Genomic DNA, 27,242 nt, shown 5'->3' on the forward strand with positions numbered 1-27,242 from the left:
TAAACTTTAAATCCCCAGAAAAATTTGTATACAATCTCCAAATTATTAATAAATATAAATTAGTTTTAAAATCTGAAAAAATAAAGCCTTTGAATGTCTTTACCTCCCTTCAAGATGTTATTTTTAATACATATGATTAATTAATATTTGGTGTTGGAGGTTCTTTATTTTATTTAAAAGTATAAGGAAAGTAAATAAGATCACAAGTAGTTTTCACTATTCCAAATACCCAAACTGCATTGTTGTTCTATAAATTTTGACTGAGGTTGTCCCCTGCTGTTCTAATCAGATTAAGCTGATGCAGTAGTCTGCTAGATCTAATGGCTGTGATTATTCTGTCTGCCTGTTTTATAGACTGTGTGGATGACCCTGTAACGGTGCTGGCTGAAGAGCATGGTTGTCTGGACATCATAAAGGTTGGTTATAAACCTGCCTGACTCTGTCTATGCTCCTCTCACTGAACAAACATGCCTGGGTGATTCCTAGGGAACCAAAACACTACAGTATTTTCTGGAGGCTTTACAGGCTGGGAGACCCAGGATCTAGGTGTTTTCAGGGTCTTTTGATTGGTATGGCTACATGTCCGGAGGTGTAGAAGACTACTCACAGATGGATGGAAGTAGCTGGGGGAGTGCTGAGGAGGCTGCTTTACTAAAGGCTCCATCCCATCCCACTGCTCAAGCCTCCACCTCTTAACACCAGCCCTGCCTGTTCAGTCTCCACACCTGAACCTGGAGGTGTCTCGGTCAAACCACAGCAATATGTTACTGATTTACACACTCGGGATCCAGCAGCAAGCTATTTAAACTCTGCTTAGTTCTCTCTAGAAACTTTCTTTTTATACAGTGACAAATAATAGAAGTTGTATAAAAGCCAAATGCTATAATGTTTTTTTTAAAATCTTCTAGAGAAACAAATATTTGAGTAATATATATTTAGAAAATAGATCATGTAAATAATAACTTTTTCTCTATTTACCAGGAGCTTCCTGAAAATATGATAGATCTTTTGAAGAAGTGCCTGACCTTCCATCCATCTAAGAGGTTGATATTATTAAAACTTTGAGATTACACTGACATCTTTTACATATATGCAGTTGATTTTTCCCTTGTTACAATACTAACGGATTATACTTACATATGTAGTAGTGCTTAATTCAGACCAGTATCCTAAATCAGTGATTTAATGCTTTAACTTTTATTAATAAAATAAAAAATAATAATAGTTAAACCATAGTCAGAAAACTGACACATATCAAAATAAGTTAGTAGCTCATTTCTTAACCTCCAAGTAGAAAATCAGCTAAACTGTGGACTATTGATATTTCTAGACCCAATGGTATCAGAGAAATGAGAACAAAACTTTGTTGGCATTATGTATGATAGCACTGAGCTTGGTCACATGTTGAGATAGCTAATGATTGATGGCAATATAAAAAAATTTCTTAAAGACTTCTATTTGATTATGTCACTCTTTAGTTAAGTATTCCTAAAGTTCTTAAGTATATAATGTTTGAAATAATGTAGTATAATTGTCTTTAAGGGGATAACTTTGTCAAGAAATGTTGGGGACAAAGGAATGGTATTAAAGCATAGTTTTGAGTGAATGTAACACATTAAACCAAAAGGATAGGAAGGAAATTTTTTAAACTGTTGATTGCATACTTACGTAAGACATTCAATAAAAGCAGGCACGTGCAAGTCAGGCTGAACGTAAAAAATGTAAAATATTTTGTAGAATGATTTCTGTTTATAAGGTACAGAAAGAAAAACAAAATTGAAAAGTAATTGTGTGTTCACAGTAATCTGGTTGTTATATAAAGATATACTCAAACGTTTTATTCTGCCCTTGTTCCTTTCTCTATGTAGATGGTAAAAGTTACAGAATTTCCTTTTGTTGTTTCAATTTTTATTAGTGCATACTTATAATATATAATTACATTCAACATGGGAAGTTGGTACATGTACTTAACATATTTTAATTTTTAATTATCCCCTCCACCCCCTACCTATCTCTTGGTCCCTTCCTATTGGCCAAAGATCTGTCATCTCTCCATTTCCTATTACCTACCTCTTATTTTGCTTTTTAATTTATTTAGATTTTCTTGCTTTAGTAAGTAGATTTATAAAAATTGAGGAGGAGTGCTGTGTTATTTTCAGTGCTAATGAGATATTTACAATTTTTAGTATCCTCTTGAATGTATGTCATTTTTCTAAGAAATACTGTATAATTTTATTCATGCTCTGTATTTTAAATTGTTTCTCAAGGCCAACCCCAGATGAATTAATGAAGGACAAAGTGTTCAATGAAGTGTCACCTTTATACACCCCTTTCACCAAACCTGCCAGTCTGTTTTCATCTTCTCTGAGATGTGCTGATTTAACTCTACCTGAGGATATCAGTCAGTTGTGTAAAGGTAATGATAAGTAAAATATGAGCAATAATGTTAGCCCTCTTTCCCTGGGATGTTTTCTTCCCTTAGTTCTAATTTTGAATTTATCAACAATATTTTTACATTAGTGGAATCTGATGGAAAATTACTTAAGAATTGAGAGATGATTCTAGAAGTGCTCAAAAGAAAACTTGCCTCAAATTTATGTCTCAAATTGGCCCCAAATTTAAGTTACTAATGTTCTATAAAAATTTATTATAGATGATGTCTAAAAAGCATATTATTGATAGGATATCCATACCACTATATTCTACCTGTCAAAGACAATAGATTTTCATTCTTATGTGAAGATTCCTTCACATTTCTTCCTGCCACTGCCAGAATGTGTGTGTTAGTGACACCAGTAAGTTACTGTCATACTGAAAAGCTACCATGACACAGTCACGTCAGAAAGTATTTACGAAATACTGACATAATTAAATATTGACTGAGTTCCTACTGTATACCACACATTGAATCCTTAACATTTGTGTGAAATGGGAAGGCAGACATTTACATAATCCCTGTTTTAGAAGTAGGTCCACAGGCTCACAGCACCGCAGAAACAGCTGAAGCCCTATTGATTCTGCCTGCAACACTAAGAAACTCTTCTCAGAGAAGCAGCCAAGGCTCCCAGCTGATTATAACACAAAATGAATTCAAATGTACCGGTCACAGCCCATCCTTAGATATGGAAAAGGATGCCCAACTCCGGTTCAGTCTGGCCATCCTGTCTACCTAAGAGCAGGAGACACAGACTCCCTACCCTACAGAACCATAGTCACATGACTGTAGGATGCTTTTCCTTTCCTGTAATGAATTACCACAAACACCTGGAGCGGTTGGAGTTGGGAACTGTCCTTCCCCAGTCAGTTAGTTTCTGACCAACAGCTTCTCCTGAGGAGACCTAGTTAAGAACAGAGTGCTGTGTTTGCAATGATTCCATTCCTTCCTGCCACTGCCAGAAGCACAAGGATAGTTTCCTCTGGTATTTACTATGAAAAACTGGTCGAACTTCTAGAGGTAACTTCTCAGAGGAGTGCACATCCTCCAGTGACTGGTCCCCTGGAGTTTTAACTATAGATCTTGGACACACTGAGCCTCCCTGACTGGATCCCGAGGTATTTTCTGCTCTAGCAAGTTGTGACTTCCTATATTCTCGTGTTTTTCTCTACAGCCTCGGGACAGTAGCTGTCCCTACATCCTTACCATTCACAGATTTAAGAAGAGGTCTTGATGTGTTCAGCTTTTTACTTGCTAGGTGAAGTGCCAACTTCCAGGCTTCTTACACGCACACCCAATTGTAACCAGACATGTGTTCTTTAGGTTTTTACTTTTTTCAGAATGTCAGCCATTACTGCCTGTTGAATTCTAATAAATGCAGAAATTGTGATTACTGATTCTTTTTTAATTTGCCTAATAGATATAGACAGTGATTACCTGGCAGAAAGATCCATTGAGGAAGTTTATTACCTTTGGTGTTTGGCTGGTGGTGACTTGGAGAAAGAGCTTGTTAATAAGGAAATCATTCGATCCAAACCCCCTATCTGCACCCTTCCCAAGTAAGGAAAGAAACTTCTCTTGGAAATGGGGGGCGGGGGGGACCTGGTAATAACACTAAAAAGCAGTTTGGTGTTGTTTTCTTTTGGTAGACATGCCAAGAAGTGATTATGGAAGCAGTTGAAAATCAACATATGTGAGCTTGGCCTTAGTTTCTAATCACACAGTTCCCATCAATATTTTTTATTACTTTTAAATAAATATTATCTTTTAATACCTTGCTTTGCGACCTATTCGAGATAGAGTATTACAGAACATCATGCTATAATTGGTATTAGTGAAAAATGTATGAATCCAAACGGTAATACTTGAGATAATGTAATAATCTGGCCAAGGATGGCCTATTATGAAGAACTCTGTTCTTTTTCCAAATATACTTATGGCTATAAATGAACTCTATGGCCCAACTGCATGTACTGGAGATCATCACTCTGCATACTCACAGTTGAGAAAAATGTACAAAACACCTGTTATAATTAGACTGGAAGTTAAATGACTCAATCCCTGAGGGCCAATGTTGTCTTTATTATAACATTTCTAGTTAAATTTACTCATGAAATAAATGTGAACTTATGAAACTTATTCCAAGCTGTAAAGTTTTAATTTTAGATTTAGGACAGATTTTATCATTGTAGGTAATTGTAGAAGCTTCTACAAACTTATGGAGCTTCTTCCAAGCTTTAATGTTTCAATTTTAGATTGAAGGATAGATTTGATCATCATGGTTATTTGTGGAAGCCATCCATTCATCATTTTCTTGTTGTTAATTTTCTTTTTAGTTTAAACTATTATTAAAAGATTCCTTTAAGGTCCTGTATCTTGCTTGTATGAGAGAACATTTTTAAAAAACAATGCCTATATTTGAAAATATTTTGCAAATCAAGGATATTTACTAGTTCATATTTAACCTCATAGTCTAAATTTCATTTGTTAAATTTTAAATTTGGATAGACTATTAGTTTTCTACTTTCCTTCCCTCTAGATAGATAATAACTTCAACTGTCTATCATCCACTGTATCAAGTAGAAAGTCAACAATAGGAGGGTAGAAATTCCAAGAAATACTTGTCTGCAGAATAAATACATTCTTAAAAGTAATTCTTTGAAATTCTGGTCAGGTTTCTGCCTATGTTATCCAATGCAGTATTTTTCCCCTGAGACATTGCCATGTGCTGTTTCTTCCCTTTACCACTTTTCACCTGGCCTGACCTTCTTAGAAACATACTTGAATAGTGTCAGTAGTTTCACATTGAGCTTATATAAACAAAGAGTTGTGACACCCTGCATTCCTGAAATGCTTTGTACATGTACACTCTATTCATGTACACCCAAGAGATCAAAAAATTGGACTTACTTGGAGAGATCTCAACCAACAGTTACACTGTTTTAAGTTAACTACCTACTTTAAAATTTACTTATCTTAGAGGGATTATGACTTAGGAAAATAGGCTCAATATAATATTTAAAAAAAACTTTTTTTCAGTTTTGTTTTTGAAGATGGTGAAAGCTTTGGACAAGGTCGAGATAGAAGCTCACTTTTAGATGATACCACTGTGACATTGTCATTATGCCAACTGAGAAATGTAAGAATAATAGTTTGCCAAATGGCTTCCGAATTTTGAAAATTCGCCTTTTAAAAATATGCATGAAGACTTGTGTTCCTCCCTAATTTCATAAAATAATGTGCAATGTTCTGTAAAGTACATGTATCAGAATGGACTTGCAAGAAAATAACACCTGTACAATGTCAAATTTTTTTGTGTCTGATTGTTCACATAAATGATTTTATCCAATTATCTTTTCACCATCATTGGATAAAAGGTCTTATTTCTCCACTTAAGTGATAATACTTGCCATTATCAAATTTTAAAAATAATTTTGTTAATCTCTTGTTATAAAATGAAATTCTGCTGTTATACTAATCTTACTTAGTGCAGTAAGATTTCTCTTTTTTTTAGCTGTTTGCCTACCTATTCTGTATATTACTGGTTTTCATTTTTGTCAGTATTTATGAGTGATTTCTCATTAATTTGGTATCAAAGCTATATTAGTCACATAACATGAATACGAGAGTATAGCCTTTCTTCTACTTTCTGAAAAACTTTATATACAGGATTACATATATCTATGTCTTGAATGCTTCATAGCACTTATTTCTAAAACCCTCTTTTGCAGGCGCCTTCCTATCCTCTGTGGATTTGTAGTCACTCTTTCAGTGTATTTAATGGTTATTAATCTATTCAGGTTTTCTATTTTATTTTCAATCACTTTTTAATGTTATGTGTTTTAGCGCCTTTAAAAACAGATGAGGAAATGCATCTAGTTTTGATCATTATATTAACTTGATGTTTTTATAGATGTTCTTTATTGGGATAAAAAAATTCCCTTCTATTTTTAATGTGTTATGAATTTTGTCAAGAATGAGTGTTGGATTTTGTCAATCCAAATTGACAAAATCTGTTGTGTTGATTTTCTGCTTGTGTTGATATGATTGTAAGATTTTTCTCTTTAACTTGTGGATTTTATGGTTTATGTTACTTGATTTTAAATGTTATACCAATCTTGTTTACATAAAATTCATTTGGAGATATAGTGTATAATTGTCTTTATTCACTACATAGACTCAAATGCTAATATCTTTGTGGAGAATTTGTGCCTCTGTTCACATGAAAGGTATTGATCTGAAGTTTTCCTTTCTTATACTATTATTGTCATCTTTGGTATTAGGGTGATGCTGTCCTTGGTGAGTTAGGAAGTATTTCCTCAGCTTCTGTCTTCTGGAAGAAGTCGTTATAGTTTCTGTTAATGTTTGGTATTATTCAACAATGAGCTCATTCTGAGCATGAAATCTTTCTTTTAGGAGATTATTCATTATTGATTCAACTTCTTTAATAGTCCTATTCAGATTGTCTACTTCCCCTTATATGAGGTTTTGTAAATTGATATGTATCATAATTGTCCTTGTCAGAGCTCTACCTTATTTAAAATTAATATAATTATTCCAGCTCTCTTTCGATTATTGTTAGCATAGTATATCTTTCTCCATTACTTTATTTGTAATCTTTCTATATCTTTAGGTTTCAAGTGAGTTTGTTATAGACACACATAATTAGGTCTTATTTTGTATCCATAGTGATAGCCTCAGTCTTGTAATTGCTTTATTTGGATCATGCATATTAAAGAGATGACTAATATATAGATTGATGTGTACCAACTGTAAACTGTTTTCTGTCCATTGCCCTTTACTGTTGCTGCTGCCATTTTACCTTTTACTTTTTTTCCTGCTTTCTCTGGTTTTAATCGATCATTTTGTATGGTTCCATTTTCTCTGCTTTCTTAGAATATTTTAAAATTGCTTAGAGTTTGTCATAGATTTTGCTATATAAATTACAATTAATACAAGATCAAAGGTAGTTTTTAGATTCTGTTTTATACTTGTCTTATCTATAAATTTATAATTTTTACAGTACTTTCCTTTTAGATACAATTGTGTTGCTGCCTAAGATGACCATACATAAATATTTTCTCTTTAAATTCACAGAGATTAAAGGATGTTGGTGGAGAAGCATTTTATCCATTACTTGAAGATGAGTGAGTATATATAGTCTCATTTTCCATTTAGTTTTCTTTTCTGTTTATATTAGATTGGTAAGAAGTTTGTGCATTTTCCAGAGTGCTTTCTAAATAGAACATTTGAAAGTGGTGTGTTAGTTCATTAGAATTTTGTTCCTTTTGTCAGTATTGTTGGTTTTGTTCTCCTTTACAGCCAGTCTAATTTACCTCACTCAAACAGCAGTAACGAATTGTCTGCAGCTGCCACACTCCCTTTGATCATCAGAGAGAGGGACACCGAGTATCAGCTCAACAGAATCGTTCTCTTTGACAGGCTGCTCAAGGTGGGGATCTGAAAGCCCAGGGCTAACAAGAATTTTATCCTGTGCATTCTTAGGGACTTGATGTCATGAGAAGACTAGTTCTTGTTAATCTATCTTTTCAGATTAATTTTCTTTTGTTATAAAATTGGTACAAATTCATAGTAAGTAAATTAAAAAGTAAAAAGCAAGATGTGAGAATATATTAGAAAAAAGATGAACATTTTTTAAAAAATAGACTTAAAAACTAGTAGGAAAAAAGTACCAATATTGAATCAGAAAAATGGATGAAGTACATGATATAAATACAGTTAGGCAGGAAATACTGTGTTGTAGTACATTCCTTTATACCTCATTTACTTAGAACTTGAGTCATAAAGGAATGTCACATGTGTTTCCTGCATATATTGAGATGATCATGTGATTTTTGTCCTTTGTTCTTTTTATATGCTGCATCTCATGTATTTATTTCTGTATTTTGAGCCATCCTTAAATCCCTAACATGAATCCCACTAGATAATGGAGAAACTTGTTAATTTGCTGTTGGACTTGGTGTGCCTATATTTTACTGAAGATTTTTGCATCTTTGCATTTTTGCATTTCATTTCAGGTATATAGATGTGTAGACTTATTTTTTTTTGTTATAGCCTTGTCTGGTTTTGGTCTCAGGGTAATGATGTCTATAAAATTTGTAAGATTTCTTTCTCTTCAGTTTCTTTAGAATAATTTGAGTTTTGGTATCCATTCATAGAAAATGGAAAGTGTTGGTATTTAGTTCCTTAAATGTTTGATAGAATTCAGTCATCTGATCTTGAACTTTTAACATTGATGGGGAACTTTTTCATTATTGATTCAATCTTGTTAACTTGTTCTTGGTCTGTTGACATTTTCTGTTGTTTCATGATGCAGTCTTGGAAAGGGTATATATCCAGGAATGTTTTCATTTCTTGTAGGTTATCAAATTTTTTGGAGTATGTGTTCCATAATACTGGTATTTTGTATTTCTGTGGTTTCAGCTATTATGTCTACATTTTCCTTTGTGATTTTGAGTCCTTTCTCTTTTTTCTTAGTGTAGTGAAGGGTTTATCAATTTTATTTAAAAACTAACTTTTGATTTCATTAATCTTTCATATTTTTGTTTTAATCTCTATTTCATTACTGTTTTGATCTTTGTTATTCTAGTTTTGGATTTAGTTACTTCTTATTTATCTAGTTTCTCGAAGTATGATAATAGATTGTCTGACCTGTTTCTGTTTGTTTGTTGTACTCATAGATTGCAGTAAATTTCTCTTAGTATTGCTTTTACTATATTCATGGGTCTTCGTATGTTGTTTCCATTAATATGCATTTCAAAAATGTTTAAATTTCTTCAATTTCTTTGTTCATTGGTTCTTGAGAAGTATGTTGTTTAATTTCTATGTATCTGAATAATTTCTGAAGGTTTTGTAAAATATAGGCACACCAAGTCCAACAGCAAATTAACAAGTTTCTCCATTATCTAGTGGGATTCATGTTAGGGATTTAAGGATGGCTCAAAAAACTAATTTACTGATTAGTTTTATTGCATTACAGTTGGCACAATACTTGCTATAATTAAATGTTTTGAAATATTTTCATTCTTTTTTTAATATCATAGGCTTATCCATATAAAAAAAATCAAATTTGGAAAGAAGCAAGAGTTGACATTCCACCTCTTATGAGAGGTTTAACCTGGGCTGCTCTTCTGGGAGTTGAGGTAAGAAGGAAAAGAGGGTAGATATTGATTAATATAAGGAGTGATCAACAAGGTAGTGAATATTTAAATTTCTTTTTAAAATTTATTACAGTAAAAATTTATTACATTGCCAAGTACCATAGAGTAAGTATATTGAAAGTGAAATTAATGGTACTGTGTCTTTTACTGTAATAAAGTTTTTTGGTTGTTTTTCTTTGTTTTTTTTTGTTTTTTGTTTTCCGGTACCAGGAATCAAACTCGCGACCTTGTGCTTGCCAGGCAGATGCTGTGCCACTGAGCTAAATCCCTAGCCCCTGTAATAAAGTTTTTATTTGAACATAATGGTTCACCATATATTTCAATCACCAATCACTAATCAAACATTTGCTGTAATTATGTCAAAAAATTATGGTGTTTCCTTATCTACTCTATTCATCATATTTGGCACCTTGTGATTTGTGGCTCTTCTCCCAAATCAAAGCAAACATGAAAGATAAATGTTTAGAATGGATTCAGGACACTGAGGCAGCCATGACAGTGCAACTAACCACACTCACAAAAGAGGACTCCAGAACTGCTTCAGAAGGTGGCATAAGTGTGCTTGAAGTGAGGGAGAGGGGAGTGGCATGATGGGGATTAATGGTAGTGTGGCTTTTGCAGTAATCAATTTTTTAAAATTTAAACATTTACTCTATTTGTGATTTTTTAAAAAAGAAGATAAAAAGGATAGGGCTTTCTGTATATTTCTGTATATTTTTCATTAGAAAATTATATAGTAAAATACAAGCATGAGAAAGTTTGTGAATTTGAATGGAAGAAATAAATGCAAGGAATAAAACAGAAAATGTAACTAAACACTTGTTAGATTTGTGCTGTTTCATATTTTAGTGGTGTTCACAGAAAATATCTTAATCATTAAATTTAAAATCAGATTATACAGATAGGAAGTTTTGCATACAGATGATGCTCTTTTTTGAGTGTGACTTATTTATAAGCAATTCCAGCGTCAGAGAACTCTTTCAATCCAATCTGTGCTTCAAAATTATTAACATGATTTTGTGTCTTTTGGCACATTGACTTCACCTGGCTCATGCTGCTGAGAGACATAGCTGTTTTGTCTTCTTCAACATTTTATCCATGGTCATGAGGAAAAGAGAGTTGTCACAAAATTATTAGGGCAGCTTATCATACAAGAACTCTGGTGCTAGAAATCATGATAATGCACCAGATCCTTGCCAGATTCTGACATTACCCCGTAGTTTCTTTGCATCCTGTCTTCCTGTATTCTTTTCTAGATATCTTCTACTCTTTTAGTTCCTCCAACCATTTTTAATCCATTTCCTCTTTTAGAAGAATTTTCTTTCTTAATTCCTGGTTCTCTTGATGCAAGTCTAGAAATACCTTTGAAAATAGCAAGAATGCAAGCGCAAGGTCGTGAGTTCAGTTCCCGGTACCGGAGAAAAACCAAAAAAAAAAAAAAAAAGAAAATAGCAAGAATATCTGCTGTTTCATACCATATGATAATGATTAGTACTCAAGTTCAAGCATACTTCTGTCAAGCTGTCCAAACCTCACTTTTTAGATTTCCCAAAGAAGTTGATAGAGCAAATAATGTCACCATATTCCTGGGTCTTTCTCTATCTTAATGGTAAGCTGGAAAAATAAGAGTGTTTTCCTGCTTGGAAATATAGAACATGACCACAATCTGAAGTGGTTTATTCAAATATTTCTTTGTAACAGTGTAACCAAAAAATATAACTGACCCTCTCAGTTTCAAATTGTTCTGTAATTATCTGATAATTATAGAACACTCCATCCAAACTTCTGTTTCCTGATAGTGAACCATTACTCCTTCAACAATTTTTTTTTTTTGCCAGGGATGTAGCTCAGCGGCACAAGCGCCTGCCTGGCAAGCGCAAAGTCCTGAGTTCAATTCCCAGTACCAAAAAGAAAAATTTTTATTTTTTTGTTTTATTTTGAACTTTAATAGAAAATTTTCTTGTAAGATTATCCTCCCCCAAAAAAAATTTATTTGAGATTTATTATTTATAAGTTAACAATGAACAGATAACAAAATTACATTGTATTACATTCACTAGATAAGTGACTCATCCAAGACATTTACTTTTTGGTGTGGATAATACAAGGTTCACCAACATGGTAAACTATCACTTATCATAGACCTTTATCACACATTGTTAAAAGGTAGACAATTTCTCTTCAGTTGAGGTATAATTTGAGCTTGAATGTACCTATTTTTAATTGAGTAGGTTTTCAAAAATAGAGATATATAAGAAATTGATTTTTACTATTGAGCATTGCTAATCCAAAAATCTGAAATGGTCCCAAATCTGATAATGGTTGAGTGCCAACATCACACATTTAATGCTTTTGATTTTGGAGCCTTTTGGATTTTAGGTTTTCACATTAGAGATACTCAACCAGTAAATTTACAGATATAGTACTCTATTCCAAAATCAGAGAAACTCTAAAACCTGAAATATGTCTGTTCTCACATATTTAGGACAGGGGTTACTCAGCAGGTATTATTAGTTTTATTAAACATATTTTTATTGAACATATAATGAATTGACATATTTTCTTTTATTTTTTGCAGGGTGCTATTCATGCTAAGTATGATGCAATTGATAAAGACACTCCAATTCCTACAGATAGACAAGTAAGATTGTCTTAAGCACCTGCCATAGTTTGCCTTTTATTTACACCAAATTAGAACATATTTTTGAACACTATGTTAATGCATTATATTAATTATGTATTAGTAAATTGTGTTGATACGTACCTTTTCAAAAAAATGTCTGTTTGCCCTGTTTAATTATGCATATAACTTATTTGGTGTTCCAGAAGATGAATAAAACATACAGAAACTTTAGATACTAGGGTCATGGAGGGACACTTTGAAGTGGAATGTGGTTTCAGGATTTATTAGGGATCATTTTGTCCCAGTTATGTGTTACTACTTTGTGATTTCACAGATTGAAGTGGATATCCCTCGTTGTCATCAATACGATGAACTTTTATCATCACCTGAAGGCCATGCAAAGTTTCGGCGTGTATTGAAGGCTTGGGTGGTATCTCATCCTGATCTTGTGTATTGGCAAGGTAACTTTTTTTTGTTATTAAGAATAAATACAAGGAATTTTCTTGGATTAGTATTAGGAATTTACTATGTGACTGGCAGTTTCTAAAACTATCAACTATCCTTTGTTTTGAGCAAAGTAAATATTAAAGCTCTGATTACTTTTTGAAAGGTTTATGAGAACTCTTTTTTAAAATCTTTGTCTAAATCCCTAGCAGATAGCATTTAAATATGTGATAGTTGAAATTAAATAACTTTCATTCACATGACTAGGAAAGCAGGATATTTGGTACTTTTTATAAAGTTTGTGGGCACATTTTTAAGTTTATGCACACAGCAAAATAAGTTTATGCATAAATAATTTGGTGCAATTTGAGATTTTTACTATTTAGTGATTCCTCACTTATGCTTCTCATAGTTTATTAGAAATTAAGCAAAGGAGATCACCCTAAAGGGCTCATTTTGTTTGTTGTCTTTTTAAATATTTTTTTTACCACATTTGCAGTACATTCATGGTGAAGTTGGTACATGTACATACACATCTTATTGTCTCCTTTTACCCTCTAGTATATTAATGCTTCTGATCCTTGATATTTTAGCTTTGCAGTCTTTTGTAGAGATTGCTGACCATCAACACATGCATACAATGAATGTGCTCTACCATGAAGCTACATCCTCAGCCCAAATATCGTTATTAGTTTTATGGCCATCAAAAAGTTCATGAATGAGAAGTCCATTCCATTCGGCCTTCTTTTTGAGAATGTTCTGTTCTGGCTGGGCAGATAGCTGCACAGCACAGCACCTGCCTGGCAAGTGCAAGGTCCTGAGTTCAATTCCTGGTACCAAAAAAAAAAAAGAGTGTTGTGCTCTAAGCAGTTGGTGTTATATTTAAATTTTCTATTTCTTAATGGCCATACTTAATAAAATGGAGGTGTTATGTTTCCTACCTTCATACATTCCTCAGGTGTTCTGTGTCCTCAGACATTGTTGGTAGATTTAAGTGCATCCTTTTGATACAACAACATATGAACATCATTATTATCATTAAAATAGATCAATTTTTGCATTTTACTTCACAATTTTTAAAGGATTTTCTTCATAATCTAAAAGGGAAAGAATATATACGGCACATCTCCTTCTCCTAAAAAGAAAACATGCCTGAAGATGTTAAGGAAATGCCACATTTAGGGTCAGATGGAACCGTGTTTCAAGTCTTCTAACATTTTTATATTTTTTTACTGCTGTATTGCTCCTTACCTTATATAAATATTGGCAATAACACCTGATTTGTTTTGGACATAAACTAAGTTCTGGGCTGAGGGTATAGCTCAGTGGTGTAAGTGCCTGCCTGGCAAGCGCAAGGTCCTGAGTTCAATTCCCAGTACCAAAAAAAAGAAAGAAACTATGTTCAGACACTATTATTTATTCCTCACAGTAATTCATGAAAACAAGCGTGTCTTGGTGGCTAACACTTGTAAGGCCTCTCTCCCTGGAGGCAGTGTAGAGAATTGAGTAGCTATATATCCACAGTCCTGCTGGGTTGCATTTTTTTGATTCCTTTGTCCCAACTTCTCTGCATCAGGTCTTGACTCACTTTGTGCTCCATTCCTGTACCTAAATTTCAATAATGAAGGTAAGCCTCTTTATCATTTAAAGAATTTTTGTGCCTTTTATTCTAAAATATTTAAGTTTAAGGTTTTTACACTTTACCTTACAGATGCTGTAAAATTTTATAAGATAGTTTGTTAGATTCATTTTCAAGGATAGGAAAGATTTAGTTTGTTCCTAGAGAGTGCCCGTCATGACAAGGGTATAATTAGAGATTTGGTGGGAGTTACACTGAGTAGTCTAAATTCATTTACCTACTTTCCTGGCCATTTTTATGAAACCTGAGAGAGGATTCTGACTTTCTTATAGTTTTAGTATACTGTATTTTATAAATAATTTGCAAAGAAATCAATGTTGACTGCATTTCTTCCAAATCTTGCATCGCCAAACCTTGCCATTTCAAACATACCTCTTCGATAAAGACTTCTTATTCTCTTTTCTGAATGTATATAAACACTTTGTATTTAAGGAAACCTATCTTGTGTCTGTTGTATGTTCTGGTTACATATATATTAATGTTACAACCCTCGTTTGACAACTTTTTTGTTAATGATAGGTTTTTGGGTTTTGTGCCTCTATTACACTCTTTTTATAGTGAAATTTAATACGTATTTGTTAAATTCTATTGATTGAGTTTCCAAATCTTTAATAGTATCACGTTACTTTTATAACATTAAGTAGAGATGGCATAATCTCAAAGAACTGACGCTTTATTGTTTGAATTATTTTTAAAATGTACTATTCATTGTTATACTCATTAGTATAAAATTGGCTTTTGTTGTATTTAGACAAAGCCAAATAGTATTTATATTGACCCAAGAATAGCAAGAGACCCATATTTGAAAGTACAGGTTATAACTATTCCTAAATTCAGAGTTCTGAGACTCTTATTTGCATCAGCAGTAATTAAGATTATGAGATTTTATAGCTCATTAATAATGATCATGTTTAGAAATTTTTAAAAATTCAAGTAACAAAGGTTTTCATTATTTTGGGATAATGATTGCCACAGTAATTTGAAATAGAAATTACTACGATCGTTATCTTTTGTTGTCCAAAATATTTTCTGCTTTAAAGAGGTTTTCTGGTTGGTTTGTTGTTTTTTTTTTTTTTTTTTGGCCTTTATGTTCTCAACACTTATTACCATAACTACTTCTTAATAATAGACTCAATGAATGTGTGCTGAATGAATGAATGAAAGCCAGTCATTTCTGCTATTAAACAATTTTTTACTTGTCTTATTCTTCTTTAGCCCTGGCTTATGCATGTATGTCTGCTTTTATTCCCAAATACCTGTATAACTTCTTCTTGAAAGACAACTCACATGTAATACAAGGTAAGTATATATCTTTTCTTGTCATTTTACAGGGAAAATACTTAAGTCAAAAATAACCAATAGTCAGTTAAATTATGATTTTGACCAAATGAAATATGCTAGTGGTTCATCCCTAAAACTCACGAAGAGAGTTGAGAAAATTTAGTCTTCTCCACAGTCCACCAAGAAATATGTTGTTTTCCTAATAACTGTTTAATTTCTGGCAATTTAACTCAAATGTAATCATGGAAATTTTAGAAAATAAGAAGCTGCTGTTTGTCTCTCGCAATTAAAATTGCCCACAGAGAGCTTTACCATGGGGTAAGCCATAGTGAAGTAGTAAAAAGTTTAAATGTTAATTGCATATCAAAAACACTCCTCATTCATCTCATTCCCAAAGCTTAAACACTTAGAATGCACCCCTCCTCTTACTTCCTTAATCATTCCTTCTCTTTACAGCATAACATATTTGTGAATTCATTCAGGATGACTTCAGCTGCATTTAAACTTCTAATACAATATTCTAGACTCCATTTTGGAAGTAATATAACAGAAGTTAATAATATACATTTTTGAACTTTAAAAAAGCTTCAGATTTAAGCTTTCCTACTTACTGTATAGTATTGGACAAAAACTTGAGTTCAATTGGTGTCATTTTCCTTATATCTAAAATTTTTAAAGATTATAAAGATTAAGTGTAGTAAATAACTTAAATTCTGGGTACATAGGAACATTCAGTAAGTACTATTGTTTCTTAATGTTTATGTTCCTATTATTACTAGTTTTTGCTAGTATTATTATGATCGCATTACATGCTATTTTTTTATCTCTTCAATAAGATTCTAAATGTGTTAAGGACAGGGAATTTTCTTATAGGTTTGTATTTCTTTTGAAACAGAATGCAAAAACTCTTCCTATAGTCTCCCATTGTTATTTTTACAACAGTTATCAGGTACGTCCTTTGAGTCAACTTTTTGCTTTGGTACTTTATAATTAAGGAGGAATGTGATTTATAGGAAGGAAGTTTCTGTCATATCCCCCAATTCAGAAAGAAGCCATATTCTATCTCATGTGAAAGCCTGTGCTGTCCACCTGTAACTTATCTCACTTTATAAATCGTATTTACATGTATGAAGTAACATAATCCACAACAACATGCAGAATGTGTCTCTCTGTGTGAACATGCAGCTATAACATATGAAGCCAGCTATCAGTGATTGGCAGGACATATGGAAAATGTTTTCATAATGAATTAGGTTTCTTTAGTAGGTCATTAATTAACCATGTAAATCCACATAGTAATTAATTTTATCAGGTTGAAGTAAGAATGATTCTTAATAAATGGGATCATAGCTGTGGAGAATTACTTGAGGCATGAATTTCTAACTTAGAAGTTAGAAGTTAGTAATTATGTGCTTATCAGTGTATAGTTGGATGCCTGTGATGGCTGATGTTACAAACCTTTGGCTTCTGTGTAAAGTGGCTGTAAACATACCATCACTAATTGGAAGGAGAGAAAAAACTTAAACCCACAAGTTCCCCAGAGCCCTCATACATATGCTGATCTTCACTTTGATTTGTAGCTCTTAGAGCTCATAGAGTCTAAGAGAGGGAAGGGTGAGACAATGGGCAGAGAGAGTGAATCCTGATGCAGCAGAATGAACTACAAGCCAGGAAGAGGTCTTAATTGAGTGCCCATTCTTTATCCATCATGAGCAGGATTCACGCAGGTCAGGAAGGCGACTCGCCTTTATTGTTGGATAGAAGACAGGCCTCTTTCTCCTTTCCTTTTGGCCTGATGTTCTTCTCTGTAAGGTATATCATATTGCTAATAGACAACTGTAAAAATGAATGTGAAACAAAATTTTAGTTGAGAAAAATAGATGATATATATTTACCAACATCCTATGATGAATATATTCATTATGAATCACAAACATGTATTAATAAATAATGATAAAATAAAAATATTTCTAAAAACTTCAACACTTCCACCCCCAAAATAAGATAAGCCTCCTTATAGTGATGGATTATAAAAGTTTAGTACTTTTTCTTGCAATAGTAAAAATAATAAACTTATGCCAGGTGTGGGGGTTCACAGCTGTAATTCTAACCCTCAGGAGGCTGAGGCAGGAGGTTCCCCATGAGTTTAAGGCCAGTTTGTGCTACATAATGAATTGAACACCAGCCAAAATTATATAGTGCAACTTTGTCTGTAAAAACCAAAAAACAAAAAAAAATTTTACAGGTTATTTTCATCAAATAGTTAGCTTAAGCATAGGTACTAATTTTTGAAGGAAAGTTGAGATTATTAAGTGCAAACTTTCATTGAGTTGTTTTCAATTGCACAAGAAACATTAAAATATGTATTTTTGGTTTTTTAATGAGTCAAAGTACAATGGTTATTTGTACTAAAGTAGATTGTTATCACTATCTTGGTTAGATTAGTTCCTACCCAATAAATTGGTAAACCATAATAAGTTTTTTTGGTTTGGGCTGGGGGTTCCTTTTTTTGTTTGTTTGTTTTTGGCCTAAGGTTTCACTATGCAGTTCAGGCTGGCCTTGAACTCACTTTGTAGCCCACGCGGGCTTTGAACTCACAGCAATCTTCCTGCCTCAGCCTCCCAAGTGCTGGGATTACAGGCATGTGCCACCACTCCCAGCCAATAAGTTATTGAAAGACTGGAGAAAATGAGAATTTATGGCTCACATTCCGGTTGAACCCTATGAATTAGGATTGGGTTGGAATCAACACAAGGTATTTTTAATTTTCTGCTATATGCCTACTTCCTGATTAATGTGATGTTAATTCTCACTGTTAAATAAGTCAAATGTAGAGTCATAGATGAAAATAAATTAAAACTGGAACAGATGCCTAAATCTGTAATATAAATAAATTTGAAGCATAAGTATTCTATTTGGGACTGCTTATCAACGTTGCTTCTTATTTAAGGATTTGTTATACTTTCTGAACATTCAATAAAGGTGAAATGGATTTAATATTATGAGAGAAAATATATTTGCAGAATTTAATAAGAAAACATTCATCATGATTTATATAATTTGTGACTCAAGAAGTAAACTGATAGCTCTGAAGACAGAAAATAAGTTATAGGATAGTTTCTTGGTGTATTTGTTTAACAATAAGAGTAAGTAATTAAAGTAATAAAAAAAGAAAAGTATTTATTAAGGCTTATTTTCTTCATTAAGAAAATTATATCTGAGAAATTAAATCAGATTCAGAGTATAAATTAAAATTTATTTGTATTTAATGTCTTGGAGTTAATTTGCCAGAACGATGAATGTCTGAATCTTTGTTGTCATGCAGAGTATCTGACTGTATTCTCCCAGATGATTGCGTTCCACGACCCTGAGCTGAGCAATCACCTCAACGAGATCGGCTTCATTCCAGATGTAAGTAGTCCATGCACCGCAGAGCAGAAGGAAACAGAAATCTATGTCTGAACAAGCTATCACTGCTAGTTGTAGCTCGTGCTTGTATGGTTACCTTTCATATTCTTGCTTTAAGTGGGAAAGGATCTTATTTTTCTTAACGTACTCAATCCTGTCAGATTGTTCTGAAAAATTCATTAGTAAAATTGTCATATTAAAATACTCTCTGTACTGGGCTTTCACTTGAGTTTTATTATATTCACATCTCAAGAAATAGAAAATGTATTCTTAGGTGAATCCTGTGTAGCTTTACCTGGGTTTTGCCTGCTGTGTTACCATGAAGCTTTGCCAGATTTTGACTGACTTCATGGCTTCTTTATGTCAGGCTCAAAATCAGAGTTGACTCAAAAAAGCTTGCCTGGGTGTGACTTACGTGTTAACTCAGTTGCAGTTTGCAACATGGAGTTAAGCCTCTTTTGAAAGCTTATGGGAGAAACACATATCAGATTATCAAATTGTATGCCAGAAGTATATACAGTTATTATTTATCCATTAAAAATAAAAATGAAAAAGTAAACTAATTACAGGGGTTACATATGTGGGGAGAAGACTGAAGTTGATATAGATTTAAGGGAATCTTTTATGTGTTATATTTTATTCTTTTAATTTTTTAATGCAAAAACTAAAATTTTTTGAGTACAAAAATATTAACTAGCAATTTTTAAAAAGTTTTTGCTTCAGTGAGTTGTTCCTCAAATCTGTTGATAATATAAAAACTGGTAAGGCCATTTTAATATCTAATTTTATAGACAGACTTGATGTTTTTAATGTAGAGCAATCTCTGACAGTGAGTATTGGCAGAAGGGGTGTGATGAAATGGAGAATTTTTCTAACATGTTTCCATGAGTTACATCTTTTTAGTTACATTTCATTAGTTTATATGTACAGCATTCTTTTTTTTTTTTCCCTTGAATTTGTTTAATTTTCTACCTTTAAAATAATTGTTGAGGAAACTGTGCCTCTAGCAAGAACACAGGCTAGGATTCATCAAAAGGAAGAGTGGGTACTTTGATGAGAGCCTAAACTACACCTACTTGAGAACTAATCCTATCAAAGTCGGCCCTCATTAATCTCCCATCACTGAAATGCAGGCTTTCATTGCAGGAGAGATTGCAATTTCTGGCTCCTTTCCATTTGCTGTGGGTCACAGAACTCTGAACACCAAACACTGCTAAAGCTGAAATAGCTGGGAATATCGTCTACTGATGTGATGCTTAGATTATGTATGTCATGGTAGTTACGCGATTTACATATAAATAGAATGAGTAATGTGTATTTGGCAAAACTGGGGCCAGAATGATTTTTATCATGTTTGTCTTGATGTGTTTCTGCTTCTGAAAGTATTCTAGGCCCTTAAAGTGTGAACAAGAGTGTTCTCTTATACTTAAGGGAGCTATGCTCCTGAAGCGCTAAGAATGGCATTCAGCTTGCAAAGTATGAAAAGTTGTCAGGGGGTCATTGGTAGAAATGATAAGGCTGTGTGTATTTCAGTACCATATGTGCCTTTTGGACCTACTAGTTCAGGTAAGCTGGTAGAGTCAGTGATATGCTGGCAAAACTATTGTCACTTAACTGTAATCTAAAAGGATTTTTAATTATTACTAATTTTTTCCTCCTGTAGAAGTTTGTCACTCTAATCTTTTAAATTTATGTTCAGCTAGTCTTATATATATATTCAGTTGGGCTTATTCACTGAAAATGTGAAAGGACAATTTAAAAACATGTGTTTGTTTATTCATCCGGTCTGGCCTTTGCACTGTTACTGTAAATAGTTTTGTAGACTGGAGGGATGGCTCCATTGGTAGAGTGCTGTATCTAACAGGCATGAAGCTCTGGGTTTGATCTCTAACAGTCAAGAACAAAATAAATAAAAATAATTTTGAAATAAAAGTTTCAGATTTTAATCCAAGAGGAGACTACTGACAATGAGCTTTTCATCTTTTATCAAAATACAATGATAGGGAAAGTGTACCTTATTTGGAATATTCCATCTTAAGAATCCTACAAGGCCATTAGGGTCCATCTGGAAAATCCAGGGAGCATGTGTTTTCTGGACTGAGAATTGCTGTGGGGTTTCTGACATTAGTCCTAAGCCTAAAAGGGTTGGAGTACAGAATGATTCTTAAGGTCTCTTTTTCATAATAGAACAAGCTTACCTTTCAGAAAGGGCTCAGATTTTGAAACCAAAGGGCCCATTAACCCTACTAGAAATAGTAAAATAAGATTTTGATAACTTTTTGTTAATAAAAAAAAAAACAGGTTTCCTAACGAGTTTTCCGTTTTAATAAATCTTCAGTCGAATCCCCTACCCTTACCCCCACCTTCACCCCCATCCCGACCTCCACACCGACCCCCACAGTCTTTACAATCTAATGTTTTCTTACACTGGTTGAGAGACAAGTGAAAGGAAAAATAGCATAATTTGACAGTTCTCAGAACTTTTTATCTCAGGATCCCTTTATATTTTTAAAAACTAATGGAAACCCCAAAGAAGTTTTTGTTCAAATGGGTTAAGTGTACCATCAGTTTAAAAATATTTACATGTTAATTGATTTAAAAGTATTAACTTTTTATTTTGAGACAGGATCTCAGTAAATAGCTAAGTTGCCTACACGGGGCCCAGACTTGGAGTCCTACTCCATACTTCCCAGAGTGCTAGGATTTCAGGTGTGTACCACCTGGCCTCGTGAGTTATTACCCTTTGAAAGTAATGAAGTCTTAATCATTACAGGTAATGAGAGCTGCTTAAAAAAGAATCTCAAAAACTGAAATTGAAACCAGTGTTGCCTTTAGGTGACTCCGATGGTAGAAAAATTTTCTGATTTTCAGAAAGCCAAGTAACCTGTGTCCTGGAAACTAATTCATTGAGCTTGACTTCAGAATTTGGCAAGATTCTAGAATATTAAGTCAAAATGGTCGGTAATGTACCAGGCACTACATTCCATTCTACTTCATTTATCTTTTTGTATGTATGAATCACATGTGCATATTTCTCTGTATCTGACACAGCAGTAGTATAATAGTTTTCATATAAGCAGTCACTACAATTATTTTAGCAACAAACCATCTTTTGCTTCAAGAGTACTAGATCCTCAAAATCAGATCATAATTTTTTTGTTTTAAAAATTCTAAAGAATTGCTCTGGGAATCACTGTTTGTTATCCTGTAGATTAATAATTCTAACCTTCTATTATTTTTATATTGGTGGCTATGGACATGAAAATAGGTTTTATGCTTGATGTTTTTTCTACAAGGTTGTAAAAGAGATGCAGGGCAGGGAGCATCGTTAACTCAGGGGAGCTAGTCAGTACTGCCTTTGCCTATGCTTCTCACTTTTTGTGTAAGTGAAGCCCACCGTCATTCCACTGAACATACCCTGATTTAGCACAGGCCGTCATTGTTCTTCATTGCTAAAAAGATAATGCTTTTTGAGAAAGAGTCATACTGCAGAACAATACAAATCTTTGATGGAACATTTTCTTCAGCTTTGATAATTTTCTTTTGTGTTCTTCATGTAGCTAAGAAGACAATTGTAAGTCAGATATAGACAAAATAAAGGTATCTATAGAGTGTGAAAAGTAGAAGACAAGTTTTGTGTGACATATTTAAAATTTTGCAAACTTGGGTTAGCTGAGATGGGATTAAGTAATGTTCATTCTAAAACCCAGTAGGACTGTAAGTACAAACTTAGCTTTCTTAGACTGCACCTTGCATAATGGAATGTACCTCAATCTGTAAGATAGCACTTACAGTTCCCAGTGCTTAGGAGTATCTTTTTATCTTCCATTCCTATCTCTCCTAATTTCAGAACAACATTAAAATGTTTCATGAGTTTTCCTCACAACTTTTGATTGTTAAAATACTTCATTTGTTTCTAACAATGATAATTATAACTCCTATACTTAAGGCTTACATATGTTCTGTCAACTGTTTTAGATCCATTAACTCATCTTTACAGAGATTCACATAGATATATAATTATACCAGCTCACAAAGTCTATAATAGCGTTTCAACATTTCAAGAAAATAGAGGTTGGGAAAACCTCCTGATTTTAGGGATCCTTTTCTTGAATATCTACATGCACATTTCCCTAGTGTACAGATAGAAAGTCGTTGCATTTCATTAAAGTAATGGTCAGTATGTATTTTACAGGGAAAGCTTATGATAATTTAAGTATAAATATTCTTCTCACTTGATAGAAACAATATAGTGTGCTCTTCAGGAGGTGGAATTAGAAAGTCAAGTAACAGACTCCCTTTTGTAACAGTAAAATACACATATGTATATATACACACATATACATATATGGATGTACTATATGGAGAATGAAGGTGCATTATTTTTATAAGTTTAAAAATTGATGAAATCTTCATCTAGAGTTTATAGGAAATATTTCCTCTTAAATTTCCACTTTCACAAATTTTCAAGTCATTGAGTCATCATTTTCTGCTTTTCACTTTCAGGGTACCAGTCTTGTCGTTACTTTTCCTGTCGGTGGTAGTTCTAAATTTGACATTACCAGACCATGAGGAAAGACCCCATGAAATGCTAACTATAAATGTTCCTGCTTGCTAGTGCTAGGGGGCAGTATATACTTAGTTGTTTCTTCAGACAAGCACTGTGTCAAATCAGGCATTCATAATTTTATGTTCTGGAGAAAATACTTATAGCATGTATGATTTCATTTGTTTCCAGTTTCCAATTTTAAATTAGGAAAGAGATAATAATATCTCTAACTTAATGAAACTGTTTTTATATTTCTATCATTTTTATATTTCTATCAAATATTTTCAATATGTAATTCCTTTTTAAAAAAAAAACACTGCACAACATTCAAAATTGTCTTATTTTCCTCTCTTCTTACTGTATCAAATGCTATGACAAAGCTGTACCAATATTTTGAGAAATTAAGATAGAAATATCAATAAAAATTTTAAAAGGGGAAACTAGAAAGAATAATAGGCATTGCAGTCTAGCAGATCACCGCTGTATTTGTCTGATCTTAATTGGTTAGAGATAAGTGCTGCTGGTGGTCACCTAGGAATTGTTCTAAATTAAAGGTGCTAATTCAACTTGTATTACTACTTTTCAAATATCTTTAGATAAGCCTCATTTTACTGATTTTAATAACTTCAAAGTAATTGTTATCAAAGTATATCTATATATAATACATGTAACATGTATAAAACAAAAACCTCAGGATTAATAATTTTTTCAATACTTTCCAATATTTAATATGAAGAAATTTTTCCTAGTATATTAGCCAAGAAAGGTTAAATCAGTTTCTGATTATTTACTATTGTTGAAAATTTCCCAAGAAAGTATTTACTATCAAAACTATTTGGACCTTGGGGGCTGGGGATTTAGCTCAGCGGCAAAAGCGCCTGCCTGGCAAGCGCAAGGTTGTGAGTTCGGTTCCCGGTACCGGAGAAAAACCAAAAAAAAAAAAAAAAAACTATTTGGTCCTTTTAATATATCCCTTTCAGTTACCTCCATCGTATATTTCATTCATTCTTTCAATAAATATTTGTGTGCCTCTTACATGCCGGGCATTTTTCTATGCCCTAAATGCATTAGAGGGGGGGAAAAAAGTCTCTCCTCATATTCTAATTGGGATAGAAAATAAAGAAGATAAGTAAATATACAATGTCATATGTTAGGTAGTGGTTAAGTTTGAGTAGAAAAAAAAAACTAAAGAAGGGCAGTGGATACTAAGTGCTTAGGTGAAGAAAGAACTGAAATTATAAATAAGGTTCTCATGAAAGCCTCATAGAAAAGGTGCCTTGAATAAATGCCTTAAGGAGAGAAGAGGAAGATCAATTCCAGCCACAGAATCATAGCGAGGGCCTTAGGTTATGGAAACACAGCAGGAACAAGTAGCAAGGGCCTTAGGTTATGGAAGCACAGCAGGAACAAGTAGCAAGGGCCTTAGGTTATGGAAGCACAGCAGGAACAAATAGCAAGGGCCTTAGGTTATGGAAGCACAGCAGGAATGCTGAACAAGCAGCCAGGGAACCACTGAGTCAGCAACGCCGTGAACAAGAAGAGGTCAAATGGACAATGAAAGACTCAGATACACATAGTGCTGTAGATTATATCGCTGGGGCTTTGGCTTTACTTTGGCAAAGAGCCACTAGATGCCCTTGAGTAGACCAATGACATCTGATCTAACATTTAAGATCATTCTGCTAAGCTGAGAGTCATCCAAGGACAGACAAGGATAGACTTGGAGGATGGTCATCATGGGCAATTACAAGAAATAATGGTGACTGAAGTTCAGATATTGTCAGTGAATGTACTAAGAAGTTTATTCTGGTGATGACAGATACACAGTGTTAAGAGAGAAGTCAAAAATGAGTTCATAATTTTTTTACATGAGGAAGTAGGATAGCATTGCTTTTAACTGAGATTTATGAAGTCTTCAGGAAGAATAGATATTAAAGGGGATCTCAGGAGCTCATTTTCAGGCTCTATATGTATGTGTGTGTGTGTGTGTGTGTGTGTGTGTGTTTCTGTCTGTCTGTGTTTATTAGACATACAAATAGAAATACCAAATAGATACTTGGACATATGGGTTCAGAACTCCTGGGAGAGATGTGGAGATGGAGCTGTAAATACAGGAGTTTTCAAACTACAATTACTATTTGGGAAAAATAGAAAAGTTCATAGATCCAGAAGCAGAGCCTGGGACACTGCAATATTTAAGTCAGGAGATGAAGAGGAACCTACAAAGAAGATGGCTAAAAAGAAGTCAGAAGAGTAAGAAGAGAGCTGATGAGTGTGGTGCCTTGGAAGCCAAGTGGAGGAAAAAAAGTTTTTTCAGGAAGTGGGAATAGTGAGCTTTGTTCACTTCTGCAGGTTGGTAAAGAAAAAGATCAGTAGTGTGGAAATTATAGGTGAGCAAGAGCAGTTTCATTGGTCAGATGGAAACATAGCCCTAGTTGGAGTGCATTAAGTGAATACTTAAGGAACTGTACTGTTCTTCCCAGTTCTGAGCCCTTAGAATCCAGGAACTGCTTCATTCACTGCCATATTCTATCATCTACCACGGTGTTGGCATGCATTAAGTGTTCAGGATATACTTTTTAATTAAAGAATGTGAGAGTAAAATAACCTTTATCTACATGAATTTTATCTTCTGGCAGAGAGAATAACAGAAGAAAGCAAAAGCTCCTATAATAGCCACTGCCCTATGCCAGAACCTCTATGGTGTAGCTCTTTAACTGCAAAGCAGTTTTAGTATCTGTTTGCACATATGACTCATCTACTATATAGAGACATGTGGCACATAGCAGGAAACATTTCATGTTGAATCAATGAATAAGTGAATTAGTAGAAACATGAATGAGTGAATGAAGATACTCAGAATTCACTATATATTACAAAACATGGTACAATAGGTAACTGTAATAAAATAAAAGGCAAATTTACTATAGTTGTACAAACACAATTATCATATATGGTATGATACAAGGCATCGTCAGGTAGGTATAAGAAATGTGTAAAAGTTTTTCTAGAACAAATGGTACTTTTTTCATTGCTGAAACAAATACCTAGCACCCACAAGTTAAGAGAGGAAATGTTTATTATGGCTCACAGTTTGTAGAGGTTTCAGTCTATAGTCAGCTGGCTCCAAGGCAGGATAGCATGGCAGAGGGCCCGGCAGAAGGGAAACAGTTCATGGCATGGCCAGCAGGAAGCAGCAAGTGGCAGCAGCCACCTCTCCCTTTTATCCCTTCCAGGGTACTTGCCTTTTGGGTGGTGCCACCCACACCCAGGCTGGACCTTCCCATTGTCCACACACAGAGCTGTGCTACACCAATTGGTGGACTAATTTAGAAATCACACCCCTTAATGCCAGCATCACACACTGTAGATCCAGCCACCTCTGAAAAGGCCCACCTGTGACTGCATGAGGCTTTGAGGGAACATCTAGATGCAATCCATTACACAAGACATAGTGAGATGGATATAAAAAGTGTATAAAAGTTTTCATAGAACAAATGGTACTTGAGACAGGCCTTAAAGAATCTTAGAGTACTTTGGTTAAGGGAAATGACATGAGAGAACATTTAAAAAGAAAAAGCAAAGCACATTGATAGTGGTGTATGTTCAGATCTTAGTCAGTTTTCAGGGTATAGAACATGTGTAGATGAGACAAAGAAATGTAGCCTGAAGCTCTATTTCTA

The 27,242-nt window shown here is 33.7% G+C and overlaps 1 protein-coding gene across 4 annotated transcripts in view; it reads left to right on the top strand.

Annotated features, from left to right (window-relative positions):
• The window catches only part of Tbck (TBC1 domain containing kinase), a 180,029-nt gene that overhangs the window by 61,002 nt on the left and 91,785 nt on the right, over positions 1 to 27,242 (top strand). For all 4 annotated transcript variants that reach the window (XM_013505410.1, XM_005406218.2, XM_005406217.2 and 1 more), the window contains 13 exons: positions 355 to 416; positions 982 to 1,043; positions 2,268 to 2,416; positions 3,855 to 3,993; positions 5,474 to 5,573; positions 7,532 to 7,581; positions 7,757 to 7,886; positions 9,499 to 9,597; positions 12,194 to 12,256; positions 12,573 to 12,699; positions 14,259 to 14,309; positions 15,537 to 15,620; positions 18,928 to 19,013. In XM_013505410.1, the coding sequence (XP_013360864.1) occupies positions 355 to 416; positions 982 to 1,043; positions 2,268 to 2,416; positions 3,855 to 3,993; positions 5,474 to 5,573; positions 7,532 to 7,581; positions 7,757 to 7,886; positions 9,499 to 9,597; positions 12,194 to 12,256; positions 12,573 to 12,699; positions 14,259 to 14,309; positions 15,537 to 15,620; positions 18,928 to 19,013 (1,202 nt within the window). The remainder of the gene's footprint in view (positions 1 to 354; positions 417 to 981; positions 1,044 to 2,267; positions 2,417 to 3,854; positions 3,994 to 5,473; positions 5,574 to 7,531; positions 7,582 to 7,756; positions 7,887 to 9,498; positions 9,598 to 12,193; positions 12,257 to 12,572; positions 12,700 to 14,258; positions 14,310 to 15,536; positions 15,621 to 18,927; positions 19,014 to 27,242) is intronic.

The sequence above is a fragment of the Chinchilla lanigera genome, unplaced genomic scaffold (genome assembly GCF_000276665.1).
Source record: "Chinchilla lanigera isolate Chin_1 unplaced genomic scaffold, ChiLan1.0 scaffold00095, whole genome shotgun sequence".
Classification (NCBI taxonomy): domain Eukaryota; kingdom Metazoa; phylum Chordata; class Mammalia; order Rodentia; family Chinchillidae; genus Chinchilla; species Chinchilla lanigera.